Source organism: Trichophyton rubrum (genome assembly GCF_000151425.1).
Source record: "Trichophyton rubrum CBS 118892 genomic scaffold supercont2.4, whole genome shotgun sequence".
Lineage (NCBI taxonomy): Eukaryota > Fungi > Ascomycota > Eurotiomycetes > Onygenales > Arthrodermataceae > Trichophyton > Trichophyton rubrum.
The window spans coordinates 416,655-441,403 of record NW_003456425.1 but is presented as its reverse complement, the minus strand read 5'-3'; the positions used below and the strand labels follow the sequence as shown (position 1 = coordinate 441,403).

Here is a 24,749-nt window from a genome sequence, read left to right as displayed (position 1 = left end):
AGTCTCCCAACTATTGACGCTCCTTTTCCAAACTTGAATATGCCCAAGCCGAACTTCTTTTCTGTTTTTGCAATAGTACTCCTTCATTGAATATGACATGCCATATTTCAATCAAATAAAGACTATTTGCAGCATCTTTTTTGATATAAGCCTTTTGGCATTTTACTATATATATAAACAAATAAATTCCAATATTTTTACTTCGGCATTTCTATTTTACTTGTATATCCTTCACATAATAACCGTAGCACTTACAAGACCAGATAACCTATTTGAAATAGTCGCTGATTCGAAAAATCTATCTACCTTCTCGGCGCCCTTCCTCTGCTCATCTTAGGGAATTCGACAGGAATCTTCAGCCTTGCAATTCTCCTTGAAGCAGCTTCTGCCTTACCACCCTTGATGCTCCACTTAGCAAACTCCGATTCCCTAGGCTTATCAACCTTGCAGCCCAATTCCCGGAAATACTTCAGGATTGTATCGTTCTCCAGCCGCAGGTCATCACGTAAATCCGCCGGGTCAGTGGCAAGCTCACTCACATTGCTTCCTCCTGTCTTCCCAGAAGCAGGCGGGATATGCAACGACATAGCACATATAGTGGTATGCAACAATGTGATGTCATTTCGTGAAAGGAACGAGCCCTGAGGCACAAACTTCCGACGTATCGAGTCCAGGAACGAATCTGTTATTGTGGGCGTGGTGTTTGTCTCTGAATCAACTGCCGTGGAAAGAATACGGCGCAAGTCCTCGCGAGGAGGAAGCTTCCTGCTATCAAGTCCACGACCACCACCAGGAGACCGTTTGAGTGATCGAGAGAACTCGATCAGAATCAATATGAAACGAAGTAATTGCACCACAGTTTTATCGCCAGATTGAACAGCTGCTTCAACTCTGTTTGCTACAAAGCGGGATGAGGTAGTTATACCCTCTGAAGCAGCAATGGCAGCCTGCCAGTCTTGCACTGGTATTTTGTGCAGTGTAAGCAGACCACTGGGAACTAGGCTTTCGATACTGTAAACATCCGCGGGTTGTGTGGCGGATAAGTTCGGCTGGGGAAGTGGTTTGGAAGCCTGAATTTCAGCCTGGGCAGACCTCTCCGCTGCCGCGTTTGTCATGTCATCCTGAGGCATGGACGAGAGCAGAGCTGATTCTGCTGCTTGAGTGGACGAAGCTGAGGCGTTAGATGTTAGAGCGTTTTCTGTTATGGCGGCAACTGCTTTGCGGGCAAGCTTTGTTCCAAACGCTGCTGCCAATGCGGCCTTTTGAGACAGTACAGTTTTCTGCGTTTTTCCAACTTGTTAGCATATAGCCTGTCGCCACAGACGTATAGAAATATAAACATACAGTGCCCTCTTCTTCGGATTCTTCTTCTACTTCTTCGATGGATTCTCGTGGACATCCTCGTATCATCATTTTCCTGGCCTCCAGGAGCTGGACGGTATTGTCCTTTAGGTCGTAGACCGCAACGTAGTGGTTCAACAGATTATCCAGCTGGTTCTCGCCTTCTCTACCAGTGAAGTTAAGCTTGGGGTGTCCGGAAGTATGCAATAATGCTTCTGTCATAGCTAGATTCGCATTCTCGGTGTGCTTCATGCGCTGTTGCCGCGGTTTTATATATGTGCTTAGAGGGAGTGTCTCAGGGACCGTGAGCCCAGGCGAAGAAGCTGGAATTCAAGGTATTAGCTTAGCCCATAATTCTTTTGAATGTAATGAGGATATACCGATAATAGGGACATGCCCTGCGGTGTTTTTCAAGTACTGGACCTTTGCTGGCTCAGGGTTGGTGTGGATAGCAGGTTTTTTGCTTGGTCTGTCATGTCGGTCTGATGCCCGTTTTCTCTTCTTTTCGACTTGTGAGCTAGTCATGATGTTTATATCCGATTAATTGGCAAGTGAAAGAAGAATATGCTTGCTTCTTTGGTCGTCCTTGAGCTGTGTGAGATGATAGTAATTGATATATAATGATTGATTGATGTCCAAGATAAAAAAAAATTTAGTCTTTGCGCCGAAGCTCCACAGAAAAGCACAAGCACACAACCACCACCCGGGGAAAAATAAATATTTACTACGAAAATCGTCGAAATCAGAGCAAGGAGCCCGTAAATTCGAACAGTGAATGACTATTATTAGCGATGGAGAGGTAGCAAATTGCTTGAAAACCTTCGGTTTCATTCATATTCTGAGACTCGTCACTATCATAAAGGCACAAGTGACATGATAATTACAAAAAAAGCACATAAATCATCAGAATCGAGAAACCGTCCAAGTAACTTTTAACCATCTCTGATGAGCGAGGCCATACCTCGTTCATATGTTGATCAGCCTTGTCATCCCATGCAAATGATAAAACGCCACATGATTAAAACGCAGTTATCACCCCGCACCGTTATCGACGAAAAGAGAGAAAAATCGAAGCATCAATCCAGAAATCGGATAACGGGACCATCACAAAAAACCGCTACCACCTTGCGTTTCTGGAAAGAACTATAAATGCCGGAGTCGAGATCAAATCGTATATTCGCAGGTGGGGTTGTCGAAGTAAAGTGCGAACATTGACTGTAGGGAAGCAAGAGTCGACTTGTATGACCGATTCCGACTTTTAAATCATGGTAGAAACCCGAGTATTCGCTTTCTCCTCCAGGAAATCATGCTTTAGAAATGTGTTGGTTTTTGCTTTCGCCGCTCACGGAGTACTGGAGTATTTGCATTGAGTTGGTTTGGCTGAGGCAGAGCGGTCAAATAGTTTACTTGCTACAGAGGGAATTAGCTTTTTGTTCTTCTTTCACCGCAATGGGTGGTAGCAATTGGAATTGATATCAACTTACCTTCTGGCTCTAGTCTTACGGCGCTTACGCTTGAGGCGGCGAACTCGCTTCTTTCTCCACTTGGCTCTCATCTTCGAGAATTGCTGAGGCTGTGGATAAAAGGCAATTAGTGACTGGAAGACATCATTAACAGAACCACGATGGAAGACATACCTTTCTTCGTAGATGATGAGGATGGTTGAAGAAGAGAGGAAGTTCGTGCAAAAGCTCGAAGTAAAGATCTTTGTATGTGTGTGTGCTGACTAAGCGGGGCTAGTCTACTTCGGGAAGCGAGGTTTACTTCTCACGTCATCCGGACGATTACGTAATACATAGAAATTCACTATAAGGGCAACAAGAGCGGGAAAGCACAAGGAATAAACGAGAGGGAGATAGGCAAATTAAATGGAAGATAAAGGAAAATGAAATTCACTAAGATGGAGACCTAGGCAGCGCCAATGAGTAAATACTATATAGGAATATCTCGTGACACAGCACAATATTTGATCAAGACCTCCAGGAAAATAACAGTGATGAAAAAGTCAAAGCGGAATGTTAAGTGAGTGACAAAGAAAACTAGCGATTAAGCAGTGGCAGCAGCAAGATTCTGCGCTGGCTCTTCAGGAGAGGAGGTCATATAGGACTCTCGGTCGATGCTGACACCGACTCGCTCGTTCCCAAGGAGATCCGCCAAAAGAGGGCTGGGGCGGTTGTCACGTCCAGGTTGGTGGATGGCCTGATTAGCCTTGTACTTCTGAACACTGTCGAGGTAGATATCAAACAGGTAAGATGAGTCAAGGGGGCCTCCCTTAGCTTCGGGGTGGAATTGGGTGCTGAAAATAGGTCGGGTCTTATGAATCATTCCTAAGTTTGATATTAGACAAGATTACAGTGGAGGGAGAAATAAAAGAAAACATGTTACGTACCTTCATTGCTGTTGTCATTGAGGTTAACGAAGTAGGGCTTCCAGTCACTTGGAAGAGTGCTGGCATCAACAGCATAGCCATGATTCTGACTGGTTATGTGGCATCGACCGGTAGTCAGGTCAAGGGCTGGGATGTTGTGGGCTCGGTTACCATACTTCAGTTTGATAGTACGGGCGCCAACAGCCAGGGCAAGAAGCTGATGGCCGAGACAGATGCCCATGATGGGAATCTGGGAGGTTTGCATCAACTTGGAAAGAGTGTGGACGGTCTGGGAGCAGTGAGTTGGATCACCGGGACCGTTGGAAATGAAGACACCATCGAAGTGATGAGCAACTTTGTAGACTGGGTAGTCATAAGGGAAGACGGTCACACTGGCTCCACGGCTGACGAGGCTTCGGAGGATGTTCTCTTTCACTCCGCAGTCGATGACAGCAACGTGGGAGGTGCTGTTTGCAGCACTGACGTGGAAGGGGGACTTGGTGCTGACCTTACGAACAAGGTTAATCTGCTCCGGGTCAATGAAGGCTTCATCCTGGTCGGCGTCATACTCCTCGCCGACGGTGATTCGAGCAAGAGAAGAGCCCTGTTCACGAAGATATGTGACAATCTGACGAGTATCAACGCCAGAGATAGCAGGGACACCCTCTCGGATGCACCATTCGCTCAAACTCTCGACAGCAGTCCAGTGGCTGTATTTTAGAGCGGCATCTGCAACGACGACACCAACAGCCTGAAGGCTGGGTGACTCGAAGTACTTGAGAAGACCATGCTCGTCACGCTCCGAAGACGGGATGCCGTAGTTGCCGATAAGCGGCTGGGTAAAGACAAGGATCTGACCACGGTAGGAAGGGTCACTGAGGGACTCTGGATATCCGACAAGAGAGGTGGTGAAGACGGCTTCGCCAGAGATATTGGTCTTTGCACCAAAGGACTTTCCGTGGAAGATAGGACCGTTACGGATGGTGAGCGTGGCACGTTCGATGGCAGATGGAGCTGAAGGGGCCTTGGCAGACATGGGGCCTCCATTCACGACGAAGGCCATCATACGTGTCTGGCCACCGAGCTGCCCACCAAACCGCTGGGGTAAGCCGTGAGCCGCATGGACCTTGAATGGCAGGGATCGAAAAGCTCGAGCAGCGAACATATTGACGGATGATTTCGATGATGTGCGGGAGCTTTGACGAGAGATGTTGATGCTGTTCGTTTGATGTTTGCTGAGTAGAAGAGTAGTAGGCCAATCGGTCCAAAGGTGACTCAGTTGACTGCGGCTTTCCACAGGTGGTCTAACGAGGAGTCAGTATTCATCTCGAGCCATCAGCACTATAGAGTATATTCTCTATAGAGCATAAAAAGGTCAAGGCCATACCTGAGATGTAGTCCTAAGGCAAAGACGACACGTTAGCATCCACATTCATCCAGCCCTCCAGGAGCTCAGCTCTCCACGGAGCGAGGGAGGAGTCATCATACTTGGGAAGTGAAAACTGAAGCGAGCACGCGCATAAGCACTTTTCTGCCCTTCAGGACTTGAATAATTTGTTAAGAAAGAAGAGAAGAAAAAAAGAGAGGACGAGAAGGCTGGTGGTTGAGCAAGACGGTGAAGTTCGCGGGTTGTTCGTGGTGGGCTTTTTGTGGAAGTTCGAAAGTTGACTGAGAGGGAAAAAAAGTTCCCGGCTCTGCGCTTTTTATTTTTTTCTTAGTAGCACGGCATGTGAAGGCGGTGAGGGCCGGTCGACCAGTAGGATTTCCGCCTTTTTCTTTTTCCTTTTGCCGACTACAGAGTTGGCCAATCAGAGCAGGTTTATAGCGGTCATCGCATGGTAATATTGATAATACCTCTGCGAAGTCTGGTACGTCATCGGTATTGTACTGTCACAAAGTCCAAGCATTTTAACGTTTTTATTTTTATTTTTATTTTTTTATTTTTTTTTTTTTTTTCGATTTACATATAAAAAAGAAGCGAAGAAAAACATGGAGATGATGAATGGAAGATAAGTCTGTGTTCGTTGAAGGCGTTGAGGATGTCTGGGTGGTTAAGGCCTGATGATAGAGCAGGTACACAATGCTTTGCTGACGGTCCTTTATACCGGGTTGGCACTATGCAGTGGATGGCTGGCACCCACAGCTAGACTATACCATTATCAAAGCTGCATATTGAATATCGAAGTGCAATATAGAACCTGGAAGATACCATATACCATATTTGGCCATTGTTTGGAGGGCCTCAAAGGCTTTGTTTGTTGTAAGTAGCTTGGAGGGCCAGAAGAGACACCATCACGGGCTGGCTTATTCCGGGCTATGGCTTAGCATACAGTAGACCTAGGAGAAAGATACTTCTAATAGGGAGAGACTCTGGCGATATCATATTCCTTGGTTGATACCTATTTTTTACTGGATAAGTCTTGGTCTATATCAATACCACATGCCATCATGTTGCCTGATTGGATATATGAACTTGCTCCTTCAATGAGAATATATATACACAAAATTTTGGATATGATAGAACAAGAAGATAACCATGACTATCCATTTTTTCTAGCCTGTTTGATATATACGTGATTGCTTTAGACAAGTACTCGCACTGTGTTGACATGTTGATAACTTCAATGCCTGCTCTATATCCCTTGACTCAGCTACCCCAGGCCAGCCTCAGGGAACAAAGCACGACGATGACCAGCCCCCTGGACGCGCTTCTGGAACAATCCGTCCGTGTCCTGTCACTTGCTCGCTGTCCTGCTCCCTATGACGTGCTGACGGCTACCTGCTCGTCGTTGCAAACCTCGCTTAGCTTTAGCGCCAAATCTGCGAGTATAAAAACCGCCTTGACGCCTCCCTTCTTCTCTTCTTCTTCTTCCTTTCTTTCCTTTCTTCCCTCGAGCAAGTAACCAGATGTAAACTAGTACATCTGTTTTTCTTCTCTGCTTGTCAGTCTCAGCATCTTGCTAGGTACGTCTTCTTCATCTTGTCTTGTTGATATATCAGTTCTGACATCCACATTTTCACTATAGACTCTTCTTTGAAAGCTACTGCAGCCACTTGATATCAAGTATCTCAGAGTAAGTTCTACCATTATATCTCTATTTTCTAGCTATCCATATACTTACAAATTTCCCTTCTATAGGCTTACTTTCTTATCTTCTTCTAGGGCTATCTCTACGAGGTTCCCCTGTCATGATCTACTAGATACTGCTCTAGTAGATCATGACAGTAATGACAACCACCACAACACACTCCCCTTTCTTATCTAGCTGCTAAGTTCAAGTATCAACTTGAACTTAGGTGTCTCTTTTTTTTTTCCATCATATCTTCCCGCAAGTTCGGAGAGACTGAAGGAGAAATCAAAAAGACACACTTCTTGCCACACTGTTTTTTAGACGCGTTGCGGGGAATTGTTTTTTTTTTTTTTTTTTTTTTTTTTTTGTCCCCTACACACCTGTCAGTATTAGTCTACTAAGGAATATAAAGGACTATGCATGTATCCAGTATGGTTTTTGTGTCAATTTCCTGAATGTCTATAATAAACCCTTTGTGCGTTGATTATAGATCAGCGTATACTGTTGATGCTGGAACCTACCCAATGGTAGGCCATCTCTCGACTCTCTCTCGATGGCAGATAGCTCCGCCAAGATAGTAAACCAATGTATAGATTTGAGATGGTTATCTATAAAGGAATGAGGGCTAATACTTCTATGAGCTCCAGTCTACTCCTGTCAATGACTTCATCTAGATCTCCCTTGCGTTTGTGCACGACACAGTTGAGCAACACGCCGAGTATCTGCGCCCTCTATGTTAGTTAGGCTACCCACACCCAAATTCCAAATTGCAGGCCATAATCCCCTATTATACGTTTCACCAGAGCGTTGGTTTCGAAACTACTGACGACCGCCGTTGTTGGAGTTAATTCTCTGCCGCTCGCTAGTTAAGGGACGGCTTGAGTTAAAATATTTTGATATTGATCAAAATTAAACTCGTGAGCCAAAGTCAACCTCACAACTTATCTCCCTGTTAACTCATGTATCCTAATCAATGCTTGAGATACAGGACAGCCGACACAGTACACGATGGACACGATGGAGGTCGCGGAACTTGCAGCCGCCATGGCAGCTGCGGCGACTGCCATAGCTGTCGGCCAGCGACATCTCAATAACAACGAGCGTCGACGTCAACGCCATCTCCGGCGTCTACATAACCAACATCAATTTCGAGCTCAACGACACCGGAAGAAGCAAAAGCTCGCGTCTCAGAGGTCGTCTAGTATGCATATGCTTCAGGTCCAGGACAGATATTCCCAATATACCAACGCCAATGCTGGCGATTCCGTTTCGGACAGCGGATACGACCCGGACGTGTCTTCGGATACGGGGTCTGATGCGGGTTCGTACGCTACACTTGAGAACATGTTGCCCGCCCTTTGCACCCCTGTGATTTCGTGATACCCTGCTCATTTCTTTCTTAAGGGATGTGTTTGGCAGCCTGACATGCATGGAATATCCATGGGTTTTTTAGATTCTGATGTCCCGCGGAAAAGGCTTCGTCTTGATCAAGCAGAGAAAAAAGCTGATTTTCTGGCTGTGATAGAGCATTGGCTGGACACCCAGCAGTGAGTATGTATCTACTTTCAAATCTCATGACTGTAGGTACTTACGTTTTCTTCATGTCTAGGTATTAAGCACTATCTTTAGAAAGGACAGGCATGGTTAGCAGGGAAGGGGATGTTTATCTCGGGGTCTTAAATGCAAGTCAGTCACCGGTTGAGATGACATGGATGAACAATGTGATGAAGAATTATTCCATCAAGGTATGCATTCTATGCGTTTCGGGGCATGTTAGATTTCTTGGCTTTAGGAGATGGGCTTTCGTGGTGAGAGCAATTGTTGACTGTGATTTCTATGTAATGAGTGCTAGGACTTTGCTTCTACTGATTATAATGTGTTTATGTCTAGAATGCTCATGAATGAATGAACTGTTCGTTAGATTATCCGAACACTAGACTATCATAAATATGCATGTCTCTTTATAAACTTTCGTTCTTGGTATATGATTCAAGCATGCTACAAGAAGAAAGCAAGGACAGTGAGAGCTGATATTGCTAGCATTGCCACAGGAGCCTTTAGCATGGCACTTCCAGCGGTAGGGGCTGCTGTGGGAGATGAGGTCGTGGTTGGTGGAGGGTTCCCCTTCGACGCAGCAGGGCTCTTAATAATGTAGTTCTCAACAACTGCAGTTCCATCCTTAATAGCATTAAGCTGCTCCGGGGTACAGGTTCCGTCAGCACTGAGGAGGTAGCAGGTCGGCTCAGGCGAAGGAGGGATATCGTTTTTGATATGGAACGTAGACTCAGTTCCAGTGGTACCGTAGTCTGGTTTCTGAGCAATGTCGATCTCACCGGTAGAAATATCCTTGTTGAACATGATGCGCTCAAAGATCTTGAGGGCAGTCTCGGGTTGGTAACCAGGGACTTCATGACCGGCCTCGAAAACTCTGGTGAAAGAGAAGTTTCCATGTTGACGCACTACGCCTCCGACGTATGAAGAGTTGACCTTGACATCGGCATATTTTGCCCTGTGGAAGTCTTGGGTGCCAGTGTAGTTCAAGCCAAGACTGACCTGCTCACCACCGAACCAATTGCAGATGTAGTCTCTGTCACCATAGACGAGAGCAACCTTGACTCCGCTCTCGAGAAGATAAGCAATGTCACCGGTGAAGCCGCGCACATCAGGGCGAGCGTAGTCGCCAACTCCATGGAATGATTTTCCCACAGCTTGGGCGTATTGGGAGAAGTTGACTGGCGATCCCATGTCAGATAGAACGCTGGATTGGCTGAGGAAGCCCTTATAGAATGGTGGGGGGAAGGGATCCTGAAGAGGATGAGCAATATCATAGTAACCAAGATTGGTCTCTTGGAAAGGATCCATTAGATATTTGTCGCAGGCAGAGTTAGCATCCGCACAGATTGTGTTGACGGTTGCATTGTTGCTGTAGAAGTGAGGGTCTCCTTCTTTCGCGGCCTCACGGCACTTGGTAACCTTGTCGAAGCAGCCGTCAGGACGGTGGATGTCGTGTAATATAGCGTCACGCTTCTCCTTGGTATAAGCTTTGATGCCATAGGTGTTGTTGTATGGGAATTCAGCATAACTTTCTGCTTGGAACATAAGATCGATGCAGCCGTTGATGATACCGAGGGTGTCGAGGTTCAGAATATGCATCTCTCCTTCTTCAGTAATGGTATGGTTTTTGATCTTTTCGTTCTGTTCCTGGAAGTAAGAGGCGAATGAGGGACCATATCTTCCTCCATAGGACTCTGTCCAAATACTGATCTTGTTATTGTTAGGCTTGTGTTCAGGGAATTCCTGGAACCACACTTGTGCAAAGTGCCAGATAGAACGAGCAGCGTTCACAGTGTTATTGGCAGTTGCCCAAGGGTTCTGGCTGCTGCCGGTTCCAACCAACGTAGAAAGATTTTGCGCAGGGACACCGTTAGAGAAGTCCGCAACAGATATTGTATCATTGATGGTAGAGTAAGTGATGTTGGTAGGTACGTCATAACTGAAACCGACTTGGTTTGGCTGATCAATGTAGAGCATATTTACTTTATTGTTCCATGAAAATGAATTGTTGGTGGTAGATTTAGAGTCTTCATTGACCCAGCATGGACCGTTTTCCTGGAAGAGTCCAATCATGGATGACGATCCCGGACCACCGTTCAGCCAGATGGAGAGAGGAGCATTCTTAGGGTCTTCACGAGCTTCAAAGAACCAGAAGAATGTGTTGATGGAGTAGTTCCGGTAGACACCAAAGTCATCGTTGTCTGGAGGAAGGTGGACATGACCGGTGAATGATCTAACTCCTTGAGTGGTTTCACATATGTCATTCTATCCAGTGAGTTAGCCAGATTTATTGTAAGGTATAAGATCTGGATGTGAAAATGATGTAAACACATACCTCCTTGTATGTGATCTTTACGTTTTCGTCGAACTTGGATTTGACCACGGTGACGCCCTTAACGGGTGGAGGGAAGCCTTGAGCACTCGCCGCGTGAATGACTGGCAGGGCCACGGCAATGCTAGCAGCAAAGCGCATCGTGGAGGTATATTGCTGAATGGACAAGAAAAAGAGCAAGAACACAGTAGTATATCAGCCACCGAAGCTTCCTGGTCAGTGCTCCGGGAGAAATAACTGGACCATACTCCCAGGCGGACACTAAAGGCCCTTTTATAGTACTCCGCCAACGAAACGAAAAACGAAACGAAGGGGTAAACATGACGCCTTTCCATGGGAAATGTAAGGATGCGGGGAAAGCATCATTTCGTCCGGGGATATGGGAAGAGATTGCTTCAAGAATGATCTTGATACAGGGTTTAAGTGGAAGCTGGCCAATGACAGAGATGTCGATCCCCGGAAGATGTCTGATGCATGGCCAATTTTGGCGATGGGTCTCAGAGAGATAGTTATCGTCGAGGCGAGCTGAGGATCCAAAGGTGTGATTTAACGGCAAAATGCAATCTTATCATCCATGTCCAGCGAGTAACTTGCTGGCGGAATGGGGCATACCCTTGCCTAGCCTGACCTTCATACCATTCAAGCCTCTCTCAGCAAAGCTTCGATGAAGTCTCCCCCACAGTTATCTCGTACTCAGACGTTCTTCCGGCTGTTCTCGGCATCTTCGAGGCAGCCAACAGCTTGGGGCGTAGGATACGAGACGGCCGTTGGTTCTCCTAGGCTAACCCTGGCCCCGTAAAATGATCATGTTAATGTTATCCCAAGCAGCAAGGTATGGTGTGATTCGAGTGTAAGTAGTTTGCGTCCTCCCTGGAAACTAATTCGTGCATTAACTAGTTAACTAACCTAGCGAGCCATCGGGTGGTCCAGGCTGTGGTTTTGCGCACCTGGATTTCGAAAAAATTTCAGAATTGCGCTGTGGATTCTGATTTGAACTTTGGCGGTTCAGGCTGCGTGGACATTTCGTATAACGAGTTAACATACGGAGTGCAACCATGCGCACCGACGGAGGATGACAAGACGGGCTTTCTCTGACCGAGGTATTCTCAGCCAGCGGGTGCCTAGAGACCGCTTCAGGGTCTTATAAATCATCACCAAGATACCATCAAGTTGGCACTGGAATTGCTGCTTCCACTTGGCCAACCAGCCCAACATTTAAACTAAATATACCCTTTGACCCTCGAGCTTTTCCTCTAGCCCGACCAAGATGGAAGCGGATGTCGGATTTTGCTTTCCCATCAGGGAGCTCACCAGCGACTTGGTGAAACTTAAGCTGTTCGATGTAAGAAGCCCACGGTCCTAAGCGGTTTATGACTATGGTGTGCGCAGCCAGGTGTAGCTGGCACCGCGTCGACGGGCTTCGTCGTAATTAACCGATGGTTAACTATGGCTCCAGCCAATCCGCCACTCGAAGACGTTCATCGACCAGACAGCCGATAAGCCGGAGATATTCGCTCATATGCCGATCGGGCCATTTGCAGATGTCGAAGAGTTCCAGACCAAGTATTTCTACCCGCAGGTATGCAGAAATAATACGAGAGTGGCCTTTGCGATCATAGACAAGACCACACCAGGCCCACCGGAAGATGGGGGAGCTTTGGCTGGAATTGTGACCTATTCCTACGCCTCGGTGGATAATCAACTGCTCGAGATCGCGTTCATGGTCGTCTTCCCGGCATTCCAGCGGACTCATGTGACGACTCATACGGTAGGACTGATGCTGCAGTATGCACTGGATCCTCCCGACGGCAGTGATCCGTCAAAGGGGGGGCTGGGTTTGCGCAAAGTGCTTTGGCAGACTGCTACGACGAATGCAGCCTCCCGGGCAACGGCTAAGAAGATGGGATTCGAGCAAGAGGGGATTCTGCGGTGGGATCGAGTGTTTCCTGATGCCGTGCAGAGAAAGAAGCAAGGCAATGGCAAGGAGATGCCAGCTCACGCAGACAAGAAGGCCCTTGGTAGAGACACAGTGTACTGTGGGCTGTGCTGGGATGAGTGGGAAAATGGGAAGAGGCAGATGGTCCAGCAGCTGATGGACAGCTTTTTGCACAAACAAGAGTAGACAAAAGGCACAGCAGGCAGGTTGTAAATCAGCAAAGGCCAAACAAACAAAATATACAAGTCTACTATATATAAAAAGAATAGCTACTCCGCAGAGCCCAGAAGTTCGAAGAGATAACGCCAAAAATAGGAATTAAACCAAACACGGCAGCTGACAGGCCGAAGCGCATCTATCAATATTTCATCCCAACTTCAAGCAGGTACTTGATGCGTATCTGCGCCACATCGTACACGATATACTCGTTGTACTGAAGCCATACACCATTACTAGAATCGGAAGCAAGCGGGTTAGAGCAGTCCGGCATCAAAACACCGGCGAGGTCTTTGTGAACACAACCGGCGTCCTTCCACCCGCTAGGGATAGCTTGTCCACGACCCAAAGTAGCCAATTTATTAGCCTTCTTGACTAAATCGCCAGCGCGGTAGTCGGAGCTGGTCAGTTCAAGCATTGAGTTACCTACTTCAACATCGCAAAGCATGAGTAAGCCAATGTTGCCGCTGAGGTCATGGTAACAATAGTTGGCTGATTTGCTCGAAACATCAGCAAAGTAGACACCTTTTCCGAACATGTAGCCGGTAACGGGGGCTTCGGGGGGAGCAATTCGGAGTCCCTGGCTGAGGATACCACCGTAGTTGGTGGTACGGGAACCGTGCCAGAGCAGACGACGGCAACTGTTTGGAATGTTGGCGTAAGGTGATTTTTCATAGCGTTCATTTTCTCCATGACGCTCAATACGGAAAATGTTGCGGAGCTGATTACATAGTTAATTCGGTTGTCTTGTCTATAGCATTTTTGGAGTCGGTACTTACGTCGTATTTAATGCTGTGCGTAGCACCATGAGATCGAGTAAGATACTCTGCCAACTCGGTGAACTCAGTTGAGGTGTGGCCAACTAGAAAATACTCCGTTAGTATGAGAGAGGTAGTAAGAAGCATTGTATAGGGGACCTACGAGGAGTCATTTCATTAAGACCAAGTCCCAGGAACTGTCTGTCAAGAATATGAACGGGGTTATCATCATCTTCCTCAGAGGCACTCATAATCTTGCTACTGATCTCCATATCAGTCAGTGCTTCCAACATCTCAACCTCCTTCTTGATCTGCGGTGCTGATCTCAGCACAGGTGGTCGATTCCTGCCGAACGCATGAGGAATCAAGGAGAAATATTGGTTACTGAGTCTGTTGATGGAGGCGGGAGACTGGGCTGCCTTAACGGGGTCATGCACCAGTGCATCTAACTGCTTCAGGATCTCAAAACCCTGGAGGAGAGTCTTCTGGCTAAGATTTCCCAATGGCAGCTTCTTCGCGTCGTACGACATGTCCTCCATAGCGGCGTCCAAGTGAGTCTGGTTGAAGATCAATGCAACGAGGTCCTGCACGGGCTTTACCAAAGTACACTCTGCCCTTTTAATCTCCTTCTTTGGCTTATCGTCTTTGGGCTTGTCCTTTTTCGGCTTCTTGGCCGATTCGTCCTCGTAGGATCGCTCCAGATAAGTGTACTTATTGTGTTTCGGAGCATCATTCCTCTTGGCCCAGCTGAGGCCGCTCTTGTCTTTGAACTTCTTCTCAAAAGTATTCATAGCCTGGTCGAAACTCGAGGCCTTCATGTGAGAAATCTGGCCCTTTTCGCCAACCCTACCCCACCGGGTCCACGTGGAGAAGTCTCCAGAATTTGGGCCCTCAAGGATTTGGATGAAGTAAAATTTGTTGTTGTTAGCACCCGAATCAGTTTTGTTCAGAGCAGCGTCAAAGACAACGCCTTTATCTTGCCACACTTTGTACGAGCCTAGATGGGAAATGATGTTAGATACTGGTTGACATTGAATGAATGTTTATGCAATTTACCTTTGTTTGGAACCAGATCATCAACAGGGACGTTAAGGACAGACTCATTGGCAGCCTTGATATCTTTTGTAGCCTTTGTAGGCTTGGAGTCTTTAGTATCTTTGGCATCTTTGGTATCTTTGGCAGGTTTTGCCTTAGCCTTGGCTTTGGTATCTGCCGGATCAGCCTTCTGCTTCTTCGCAGGTGGCTGATCAGCAGCATCATCCTCCTCCTCATCATCTTTCTTGTTTTTAGCCGTCTTCTTAGCTTTTCCATTGGTCTTTGCAGGCTGTGATTGGGCTGGAGGCTGAGACTGGACCTGCGATTGGGATTGAGACTGGGACTGGGACTGCGACTGAGTAGTCCTGCCGGATCTTCGAGGACCAGTACCGTCTACCGAAGGCTTCCCCGGAGCCGGCAAAGCAAGCGAATACGGACTCTCGTCCAAATGCGTCTGCTTATCGCGCGAATCAGTCAACCAATCGAGGGAAACGATCTTAATATCGTTCCCTAGCGCAATAGCCTGCTGGTCTGCAAAGCGTAAGTTGTACTGTCCCAATGTATGAATTGCCGAGCAATTGGAGGTTGAATTGGATCCGCCATTGTCAACGGTACATGTATCCGAGGGGATCGAGTAAGGTGCAAAGAAGAGAAAGGTCCTATTTACTCTTTGTACCGGCCGGATGCGCAGCCTTGGAAGTGACAAGATGTGTACACGCATCGGTCACCGTAGCGCTAAAGGTACCGCCCAGCTGTTCAACGATGTACTTGATCGTGTCTAAAATGAGAACTCGTCAATTAAATGATGGGAAAGGGCGGGACAAAGACAATTGGGAGATGGAACTGTGGGCTTACCATGGTTATACGCTCTGAAGCTGCCGCTGACTACAACGACTTGACCGGCAAGTGGTTTGGACATGGCGAAGGGGAGAGAGCGAGGGAAAAAAGGGGGCGAACGAGGCAGGGATTAGAAGAGAGGGCGGATAATGTCTTACTGTGTGCTGGGGAGATGGAAAGGAAGTAAATTGGGGATGGGGAAAAGGGGGCGCGAGATGCTGTATTTATATCAACAACGCAGCTGCGGCTGCGGTGCCAGCAAAGTCCACAAGGCGCGCGCCGAAGCCTAAAGTTGCGGAAAAGCTAAAAGAAGCCGCCCCCAGGCTGCAGCCCCTTTTAGGCTAAGCGCCGACAGCTCCGTGCGGCTCCGTGATTATGTAAATGGCGCTAAGGGCCAGGCAGAAGCGGCTGCCTGATGGATGGACGGCAAAGACGAGAAAAAGGGGGCGGCTGCGGAAGAAATATACAGCGGAGTTTCATATATGCATGGTTTAAAGTACATTTCTGCGTGAGGGTGGATAGGACAGAATGAGAAGAAAGAAAAAAAGGGTACTCCAGGAACAGCAGGTCAGGCCGAAAACAGCAAAGACAGTAAACGCAGTGAAGAACCCCGGTGGATATCTTAAAACAAAAAAACAGCTGAATATGAACAGTAAAACGCCCTCCTCCAAATCCGTTCTCGTAGCATGGTACAAAGGTATATTCTGGGTGAGAGAAAAATGAGGGGGAAAAGACAACACAAGTGGTGCTGTGATTAAAAAGCGTACAGGCAAATCAAAAGCAGAAGCAGACCAGCGCGCATTGCTAGGATATAAGAAGCAGAAGTAGAAGCCAGAAATGTAAGGTGTATATTAAACCAAATGTAGTGTAGATCTGGTATAGATGAGAATTTTGGAGATTAAAAGACAGCTAGATGGTCGTAAGGGTAGTCGTAGGTGATAAGGAAAATAATGATGGCGGTAACAGTAGAGGAATGGATATGTTTAAGGATGGTCGTCTAAAGGGAACGCGCCAGGGGCCAGAGAAGGTTCCTCGACAGTTTTTTCGGGCTCTTTCTCCTTTGGTTCTTCTTTATGTTTCTCTTTGGGTTCCTCTTTGGATTCTTCTGTGGGCTCCTCTATGACGCCTAATTCCGCGTGGGAAGGAGATGCAGGTTTCGAGGCAGTTGGATCTATCTCAGGGAAAGCATCAGACTCCGATGCGAGAAAGACAGACTTTGATAAGGGAGATGTCGACTTGGGAGAGGTAGACGTGCGCCTGGACGTATGAGACGTATGTGAATGCAACGAAAGGTTAGATCCACGGCGTTTCGTAGCTCCCTCAGAAACCTCAGATTCATGAGAGATTTCCCTTGCTAGCGGCTGAGGCAGATCGGTGTCTGATTCAAGGCTAAGTGCCAAGAGGCCCGAGTCTCTGGCTTCAGAGAGCGTGGCGACGGTGGATAGTGTTCGGCCTGGGTTCCGGGCGGGCAGAGCAGGGGGGTTTCGTTTCGGAATGGTAACGAGCTTTGCTCGAGCGAAGGGGGAGCTCTTGGAGTTGATTCGTTGCGGGATAGCTTGCTCGGCTACTGCGACAGAGAACTCTGTTTCAGGAAGTGATTCAGGGAGTGATTCAGGCAGAGACGACTCGGGAATGGCTTCTGGAACCTTAGAGGATATAGACTGTGCACGGGACGTAGCTGATGATGCAGGGATGGGTATCGAGGCTGGGTCGGGCTCGCCTGTGGACGAATGTTCCGTGTCAGAGGTATGTTCGTGTATGGAGGAGGAAACGTCCTTGATGCTGTGGGAGCGAGACGAAGTGTGGCTGGCCGTCGAGGGACTTCGGCCCCGGTCAAGCTCGTCGATATTGGTCTGTGTGCCCTTATCAGTGCTCATGGCGCTCTGGGTGCTAGATCGCCAGCTGCTTCTGTTGCTCCATCTTGGACTGATGGGGCTGGTGGGACTGGGCCGGAAGTCAAAGACGTCGAGCGTAGGAGTGCGCTTGGTGCCGGCTTCGCGGATGATGACACCTTCGCGCTCGAGGGCCCTGACACCGTAGGGATCTGGATCGTTTTCCTCTGGCACTCCAAAGGTTCCGGCGAGCGAGATCTCGGCGTCACCTGGAGCCTCTCCGGGCGGAGGGAGCAGCGTTTCGTCGATATCCTGGTCACCCTGGGCCGCCTTGAGGGTCTGGATCAAGGTAGAGATAGATAAAGGAGGATGCTTGGCCTTGCCCGAGAGGATCTCGGAAGCGCTGATTTTCTGGCCGTAGAAGCGCTCGTTCTCGTCCGTCCGTTCGATAACAATGGTTCCATCGACCTGGACGCCGGCGTAGAGGCCTCTGCTCTTGAGATAGGACCAGATGGGAGCCTGTCGCTTGTGCACTTCCGAGTCTAGCACGCCTCCCACGCCGACTGGACCGGCCACGGCGCTTAGCGAGCCGCCGAGGGTGCATCTGAGCGACTTGAAGGCATCGAGGGCCTCGTAGGTGTTTATGACCACCACGCAGTCGTATATGTCGACTCCCACGAGGAAGCCCAGGCTGGCGGTATGTAGCATGATTCCTGATGGCGGACTCCATTCTCCCGTCTCTGCCAGGCGAGCAACGAGGACTCCACTGCCACCAGCGCCGCTGACCCACAGGCCGGTTCGCATGGTGGTGAAGATGGCCAATCCCTTGGCCTGTCGGATAACAGAAGCAGGTATCTTCTTAATCGCCCGTTGCTGCTTACCGCGAGGCCCCTGCTCACCCTGCTGTGGAGGCGGCGTCAACGGAGGAGGCTGCAGTTGTTGTTGATGTTGCTGCTGCTGCTGAGGCGACTTTGGCGACTGTAGTGGCTGCAAGCTGAATCTCCATGAGAACCGGCTACGCTGGGGCGAGGCGCGAGCCTCTGCGGGCTTCGTCTGCGGGCTGCTGGTATTGCTGCCATGGCTGCCGCCGTCCCTGTCCGCCTCGAGCTGGCCGTAGAAGCCGTCCTTGCAGAAGCTGCGGAGAATGCGCGCGGCCTTCTCGCTCTCCTGGTCGAGCGTCGTCGGCCAAAAGGCCTCTGCGCCAAGTCTGTTGGATAGACGGTTGACCGGCCGTCCAATCCTGTCCAGCTGGTGCCATGCTTTGTCGAAGCCGCGCTTGGAGTAGCCCTTGGTTCGTTCCCACGTCGACGTCGACGTCTGTGACATGATGTAGTAGTCGTAGTAGAAGCAGCAGTCCCTTGATGGCCGAGAACCGACGCCAACAAGAAGACGCTGCGGAAGAACCGGCAGAAGAAGAAGAGAAATAGAAAAAAAATAAAAAAAAAAAAAATAGAAAAAGACCAGACCAGAGCAGGTCAAGGGAAACAATAAACGAAAGACGACGGCTGTCTCAAAGCTGTCGGTGCTTCGATCTGCTGTAACCGTTCAGGACCGGGAGAAGATTTTGTATAAGTATAGAGAAATGAAGAGAGGGGCCGAAGCGGAACCCTCCCCTGGGCCGTCTCGTCCTCTCTTCTTCTGCTTCCCCCCTTTCTTCGCCGGCTGCCTGGGTCTGGGTGTGTGTCTCCTTGCAAGTTGCTGATGCTTGCTCGTCTCCTGCCGGTGCTTGTGGTCCTGGGCCTGCTGAGTGCTGATGCGATGTGAATGCAAGGGTGTTTCAGGCCAGATGACCCCCCCTTGCCTGCCGCGCAGCCCCAGCAGCGGCAACAAAGACGACGCAGACCCCCAAGCAGCAGAAAAAACTGTTGAAATGTAGGCCAGAAGAGATAAATAGGGCAAAGGAGAGGCAGATCCGAAATAAATAGTAATAAGAAAAGAGAGGGAAGAAATCTAATAGTTGTTCTCCTCAAGCAGGGACCGGGCCGGTTTTGCCTTGTGGAACGACGGCGAGGAAGAAGAAAAAGCAGAAGCAGAAGCAGAAGAAGAGAAAAGGAAAAGCCGGCGAAGGAGCAGGAAATGTCTATAAGTATGTGTATAGACCCGCAAAAGGGAGCGCCAGGCTGTAGATTCTGCAGCGCTATATGTGTAAGTAATGTATATAATATCAAGAGATGCAAAGGGGAAAACAAGGTGCGATCCCAGCTCGATGGATGGAGATGGCGAGCCACAACTCCACGCCGCGCGACCAAACGCAGGTTCGTTCAATGATGCATCTTATCTGGCGTGTCTCGGCCCAAAGAAAGCTTCTAAAGAAGACCCAAGAAAAGAGACCAAGAAAAGAGACCAAGAAAGAGCCGGCTGTCCGTGATAAAAGTGTTGTTATATTATAATCCTGCGCCGGTAGCTTAGTTAGCTATGCCGGCCACGCCGCCTCGCCTGGAAGTTATCACGAAGTCGAAGCGAAAGAAGGCAATGGAGAGTAGGAGAAAACGAGAGAGAGAGAGACTCGAAATCCTTCTGGGTGGCTTCGGGTCTCTTTTTCTCCCCTTTGGTTGGCATGCATGGTCTTCTTCAGCTTAGCTAGTGGGTTCGTTACTTCGTCCTGCGGCGTTGCTGGTAGCCTAAACGTCATCGGTCCCAGCAGGCGAAGGGCCGGAGTCAGGGATACCTCTTTGCACCGCGCTGAGGCTGCCTGGCCGCGAGTACCTGGTACCTGCAGGGCGAGGCCGTCTCGCTTAGCTACATGGAAGCAGCTGCGGAGCCAGACGAGCCAGCGAGGAGCCAGAGAGGAGCCAGCGAGTCTTTCATAGCATGGCTGTTATCTTCTGAGCTGTAGCGTGTCGAGGGTAGACTAACTGGAGCTCGAGGCCCTGCGCAAGGGATATCAGTCGACTTATGCAAATCTCCTGCACTCCCAGGGTCTTACAGATCAGTAGTAAAAGTGATCAGGAGAAAGTGATAAAAAAGATAAAAGTGGTAAAAAGGAGAAAAAAGCTCCTAGCCAGGATCGAACTGACGTCGTCGGAATCAAAATCCGATGTGCTACCACTACACCATAGAAGCATAGCTAGTGGGAGGCCGTGGGTTGAGTGCTAGAAGAGGGTTCTCGTTAGATATCGGACAATACCACAGGAAGAACAGGATGGAGAAGCAAGAGAGAGCAAGAGTAAGAAGAGTAAGAGTAGAGTAGGTGAGGATGGTAGGTCTATTTTATACCTGGTGATGTACAGGGCTGCAGACATGACAGTGGCAAGCTGTTACTTGCCTATACCAAAAGACAGACAGAAGACACAAGGAAATCGTTTCGTCTATACTATTTTTACAAGGCTCCAAGGTCCTTCAGCTTGGAGATGAGGCCGTCGACGTCCTCGACTTTGCTGCCACCCTGTCTCGTCGGTGGTTCTATCATAGTTAGCTAGGATCCAAAGAGACAGAGAGAGAGAATGTAGACATACCCGTAACTTTGACAGTGTTCAGCCGTCGGGACTCGTCCAGCCCAAAGTCTGCCAGCGTCTTCTTCTCAATAGGCTTCTTCTTCGCCTTCATCAGGTTCGGCAGTGTCGCAAACTTGGGCGTGTTCAGTCGCAGGTCCGTCGTGATAACCATAGGCAGCTTCGACTCCAGCGTCTCAACACCCCCATCCACCTCCCTCGTCACCTCCACCGTCCCCTCGCCGTCCTTGACAGTCACTTTGCTCGCCTGCGTAGCCTGCGACCAACCCAGCAGCCCAGCCAGCATCTGGCCCGTCTGGCCATGGTCGCCGTCAATAGCCTGCTTGCCCAAGAAGACAAGATTGATCTTCTCCTTCTCCACGACCCCCTTCAGCATCTTGGCGACTGTCAGCGGCTCCAGGCCAGAGTAGAATCCCTCCTTGGCTTCGGGGACCTCGACGTGCATTGCTCGGTCTGCGCCCAGGGCCAGCGCAGTTCGAAGGACGTCGACGGTCTTGGGCCCGCCGGCGGAGACGGCCAGCACCTCGGAGACCTTCATGGGCGACTTGCTGTCTTTTCGCAGGCGTGAGGCTTCTTCCATCGAGAGCTCGTCGAAGGGGTTCATCGCTTGTCGCATGCCGGTGATGTCGACGCTGGTCTGCGTCTTGCTGATGCGGGGTTTGAGCTGGACTCAGTTAGCATCTGCAATTATTTCTCCATTGACAACCATGATCGAATAGAATGTAGAATGAGAGTATCGAGAAGCGTTCAAATTTGAGGAGTTGCTGTCAAGCTATGGATGATACGCAGCTTCGCCGGTCCTCGTGGTCACCTCGGCAGGGAACAGGATGGGCAGGGCACTCACGGTGTAGTCGAGCACCCGCTTGACGGGCACTAATATCCTCAATGCGCTGGCCATTGTGAATTGTGTGTCTCTATCTCGTCTGTCCTTGATCCGAGAACAAGCTCTTCTCAACTCCCGTCCCAAGGCGTGTATAATAAGACGTTTATCTCGACAGCCAAAGTTGTCGTTTGCGTGCTTTGCCTGCCATGAAAAAAAGGGCCGAGCAGGGTCGTCTGTGCCAAGCCGCGGTTCTTTTCGGACGGCGAGGCCGAAACGTCGGCTCTGGGCGCCTCATCGTCAACAACTTCTACTAGCTTATTCAACAGCTGATATTCTAGCTATCCTATCCAAGGGGTGTATTTACTACCATGTCTCCTGCTTGTATCGCCCGACCTTCTCCATGTCTATCAGATACTTCTCCGCCGTCTGCCTGCTCTCTGCAGAGTCGCCCAGTGGAGCCTGGAAGGTCTCTATCAGCGCCTCGCGAACTGCCTGGGGCATCCGGCCAGACGAGCCACACACAAATACCGACCCTCCCTTCTCGTGCAGCAGCTCATAAAACACCGAAGAGTTCTCCCGCAGCGCATCTTGAACGTAGTACTTCTTCTTCTGGTCTCGCGAAAAGGCCGTGATCACCGTCAAGTTGAGCTGGGCCTTGAGCGCTTCCCACTCATCCTCAAAAAAGTAATCTGCTGCCTTGTTGTGCCCACCATATAGCAGTATCACCGGCCCAAGAGCCAAGGGCTGCTCGTCTGGACCGTAGTTCTGGTTCTTCTTGAACTCCTCGGCCATCGCCGCTTTTTCCCACAGCAGAGACCGTATTGGAGCAACGCCTGTTCCCGGGCCAATCAACACAGACGGGTCAGAGAGCTGTTTGGCTGAAGAATGGAGTCCCCCCTTTTGTACCTGCACTTTAAGCGTGCTTCCAGGCTGCAAAGCAGCTAGATACCGCGTACAAACCCCTTGGCGGATCCTCTTGATCACAGTCTGGTACTTGACAATGGCAACCAGCAGCTCAAAGCGTGTACCCCCACGCGCCGAGGTCTTGAGCTTGCCGCCACTTGCCAGACTGAACTGTCTGCCTCGAAGCACCGGCAGAACGGAGCAGACTAATGGCCATGGAATCTTAACGGTATCAAACTCAGCCAAGACCTCCAGAATACTTCGTCTCGGCCGGGTGGTGTAGTCGTAGAACTCATCTATGTACTCTGGATTCGTGAACTCTAAAAGTCGCTCTTTATGCATCTCGTCTTTCGTGAAATGGGCAATCTGGCTGAAGAATGACCGTCTGGGGATCGCCATGATGTCTAGATAATCCGTAAGAAGCGCGCGGAGAGTGAACCCAGGTGAGCCAAGCAAGAATGGAATGGGTGGTGCAGAGACAGACGTTGAAGCAGGAGAGCCATCCCCGGTCACAAACTGTAGAGGTATATCGGCTTGGTCTTCCCAGCCCATCAGTGATATAAGTCTGTCTACATCCTGGGGGAAATTCCGAGGAGTAATGTGCAGTATATCTCCCGGTGCATAATTTATAGACTCTGAGGCAGTTAAAACTATATGTCGAACGTCCTGCCAGTGGCTTGACGGCGTCATTCGAGTGTTGTCTGTAAGCGTCGCTGAAACTGACCCAGGCAGTGGTCGGGTATCATGGTCTGGAGAGCTGGCCTCCTTGGCTCTAGACGGTAGCTTTGGTCTAGTTTCCCCATCTTCTTCCTTCGAGTCATAACGGTCTAAAGTCCATTTGGGTGGTAGTCGGACATCATCGGGGATAGGATATCGTCCTTCCTCCAGAGGGAACTTGTCCAGAAGATGTTTCCGCAGGTCCAGAGACCAGGGCAAAAAGGTCCCTTCAAGCCTATCTCCCTGTTAGATAGCACATTGTTTAAAAAGGCATATGTACGTACCCTTCTGGATGCTGCTCATCTGCTTCCCCGCGCGGATATAGCTCGCTTGCTCCTAGCTGTAGCAGCCGCCTGTACAGCTTCCTGGACGCCCAATTGAACCTGATATCAATTAGCCATCCACCCGTCACATACACACAAAAAAAAGAGTCATACTTTGGATAAGAGCTATCTCCCAGCCCAAAGAGAACAAAGCTGACCCCTTTCAAGAACGTAGGAGGCAGTCTTTTCAGGAGCAACGATCTCCAGAACTTGCGCCCATTGGCAGGGAAATCTCCTTGTCCAGTAGTCGGCACTACAAAGACAGTAAACCGGTAGCCATACAAGTCCCTCTACATCAACAAACCCTTCGTTAGCCACATTACCCAGCCATAATAAAGGGCCATAGAGAATCAAGAACTTACAGGCTGCAGGGCATCAAGCTCAGCTACTCTTGTCTTGAAGTACAGCCGCTCCGTCAGCCGGCCGATCTCCTCTGCCACATCCTGGGAGTTGCCCGTCTCCGAGCCATAGGCGATCAAAGCCGTTCGGAGAGAGCTATCTTTCTCCACGGTCGCCATTGGAACAGTCAAAAAGCCCTCCTTGTCTCCTCCAGCTCATCGTGTGCAGTCTCTCAAGGGGGACTAGATTAAAAAATACTCCAAACAATGACTCTTTCTTCGCTTTTGTGCTGCAAAAGAAAGAGAAAAAGAGTCATGACATCACAAGAACCGCCAAGCGCCCCTTGTTTTCGTTTTCCCCCTGGCAGAAGCATAAAAACACCAAACAGCTGCATCCGTTGATCTCCCACCACAGGCTGCTTCAAGAGTACAATGTTGATAGAGGATGCCTTTGTACATATACTAGTACAAGGAAATGATGGTCCGCTTACGGAGAGGCAAACAAGTCTGTTTCTTTCTCTACGACGGATAACAATATGCCCTCCTCAGACTGCCCTTCTCTCCTCTGGACAAGTACTATAATCGACCTGAGAATTACACCTTGATGAGCACTGGGAGATACCTTGCAAGATGAAGTTTACTATAAATACCCTTTACCTTCTGGGACATGGAGTTCCTCAGCCTATACCATGATATTTTTTATCCCACAAGATCTAGTTACACCAAAGCAGCCGAGATATTCATCTCCCTCATCTATATATAAAAAATGGCAAATGACAGTGAAAATGAAAAGGAGCCTATTAACATCGGATACGATGCCTGGCAGGGTCTTGGGGATGCCATTGTACCGGGAGAAGACGGCGTCACCCCGCCCTATGCAATGGAGTATTTTATCAACAGTATCTGCTGGGGA

The 24,749-nt window shown here is 49.2% G+C and overlaps 10 protein-coding genes and 1 non-coding gene across 11 annotated transcripts; 2 read left to right on the top strand and 9 right to left on the bottom strand.

The window, feature by feature from the left end:
- Positions 1–302: 302 nt before the first annotated feature.
- On the bottom strand, positions 303–1,866 carry TERG_04025 (uncharacterized protein; the record flags this gene model as incomplete). Its single annotated transcript, XM_003234926.1, has 3 exons — positions 303–1,280; positions 1,345–1,664; positions 1,722–1,866. The coding sequence occupies 3 exons, from the start codon at positions 1,864–1,866 to the stop codon at positions 303–305; spliced, it is 1,443 nt and encodes a 480-aa protein (XP_003234974.1).
- A 1,521-nt stretch (positions 1,867–3,387) lies between these two features.
- TERG_04024 (carbamoyl-phosphate synthase arginine-specific small chain) lies at positions 3,388–4,874 on the bottom strand (the record flags this gene model as incomplete). The annotated part of the gene is made up of 2 exons (XM_003234925.1): positions 3,388–3,668; positions 3,731–4,874. 2 exons carry the CDS (start codon positions 4,872–4,874, stop codon positions 3,388–3,390), a joined length of 1,425 nt encoding a protein of 474 aa, XP_003234973.1.
- Positions 4,875–7,797: 2,923 nt separating this feature from the next.
- Positions 7,798–8,160, top strand: TERG_04023 (uncharacterized protein; the record flags this gene model as incomplete). Its single annotated transcript, XM_003234924.2, has 1 exon — positions 7,798–8,160. One exon carries the CDS (start codon positions 7,798–7,800, stop codon positions 8,158–8,160), a length of 363 nt encoding a protein of 120 aa, XP_003234972.2.
- Positions 8,161–8,778: 618 nt separating this feature from the next.
- On the bottom strand, positions 8,779–10,407 carry TERG_04022 (uncharacterized protein; the record flags this gene model as incomplete). Its single annotated transcript, XM_003234923.2, has 1 exon — positions 8,779–10,407. The coding sequence occupies one exon, from the start codon at positions 10,405–10,407 to the stop codon at positions 8,779–8,781; it is 1,629 nt and encodes a 542-aa protein (XP_003234971.2).
- A 1,526-nt stretch (positions 10,408–11,933) lies between these two features.
- On the top strand, positions 11,934–12,788 carry TERG_04021 (uncharacterized protein; the record flags this gene model as incomplete). Its single annotated transcript, XM_003234922.1, has 2 exons — positions 11,934–12,008; positions 12,123–12,788. 2 exons carry the CDS (start codon positions 11,934–11,936, stop codon positions 12,786–12,788), a joined length of 741 nt encoding a protein of 246 aa, XP_003234970.1.
- A 172-nt stretch (positions 12,789–12,960) lies between these two features.
- On the bottom strand, positions 12,961–14,394 carry TERG_12093 (uncharacterized protein; the record flags this gene model as incomplete). The annotated part of the gene is made up of 3 exons (XM_003234921.2): positions 12,961–13,539; positions 13,598–13,680; positions 13,740–14,394. The coding sequence occupies 3 exons, from the start codon at positions 14,392–14,394 to the stop codon at positions 12,961–12,963; spliced, it is 1,317 nt and encodes a 438-aa protein (XP_003234969.2).
- A 179-nt stretch (positions 14,395–14,573) lies between these two features.
- Positions 14,574–15,332, bottom strand: TERG_12092 (uncharacterized protein; the record flags this gene model as incomplete). The annotated part of the gene is made up of 1 exon (XM_047751103.1): positions 14,574–15,332. One exon carries the CDS (start codon positions 15,330–15,332, stop codon positions 14,574–14,576), a length of 759 nt encoding a protein of 252 aa, XP_047606155.1.
- A 566-nt stretch (positions 15,333–15,898) lies between these two features.
- TERG_04019 (uncharacterized protein) lies at positions 15,899–19,103 on the bottom strand. Its single transcript, XM_003234920.2, has one exon. The coding sequence runs from the start codon at positions 18,604–18,606 to the stop codon at positions 16,432–16,434; it is 2,175 nt and encodes a 724-aa protein (XP_003234968.1). The 5' UTR covers positions 18,607–19,103; the 3' UTR covers positions 15,899–16,431.
- Positions 19,104–20,272: 1,169 nt separating this feature from the next.
- TERG_10537 lies at positions 20,273–20,343 on the bottom strand. The gene has a single exon. It is a non-coding gene; the product is annotated as a tRNA-Gln (tRNA).
- A 256-nt stretch (positions 20,344–20,599) lies between these two features.
- TERG_04018 (uncharacterized protein) lies at positions 20,600–21,630 on the bottom strand (the record flags this gene model as incomplete). The annotated part of the gene is made up of 3 exons (XM_003234919.1): positions 20,600–20,682; positions 20,736–21,396; positions 21,577–21,630. 3 exons carry the CDS (start codon positions 21,628–21,630, stop codon positions 20,600–20,602), a joined length of 798 nt encoding a protein of 265 aa, XP_003234967.1.
- A 288-nt stretch (positions 21,631–21,918) lies between these two features.
- On the bottom strand, positions 21,919–23,148 carry TERG_04017 (uncharacterized protein; the record flags this gene model as incomplete). The annotated part of the gene is made up of 1 exon (XM_003234918.2): positions 21,919–23,148. The coding sequence occupies one exon, from the start codon at positions 23,146–23,148 to the stop codon at positions 21,919–21,921; it is 1,230 nt and encodes a 409-aa protein (XP_003234966.2).
- Positions 23,149–24,749: the final 1,601 nt, after the last annotated feature.

Coding starts and splice junctions, on each gene's coding strand:
- TERG_04019 (XM_003234920.2), bottom strand. CDS start 18,606: ATGTCACAGACGTCGACGTCGACGTGGGAACGAACCAAGGGCTACTCC.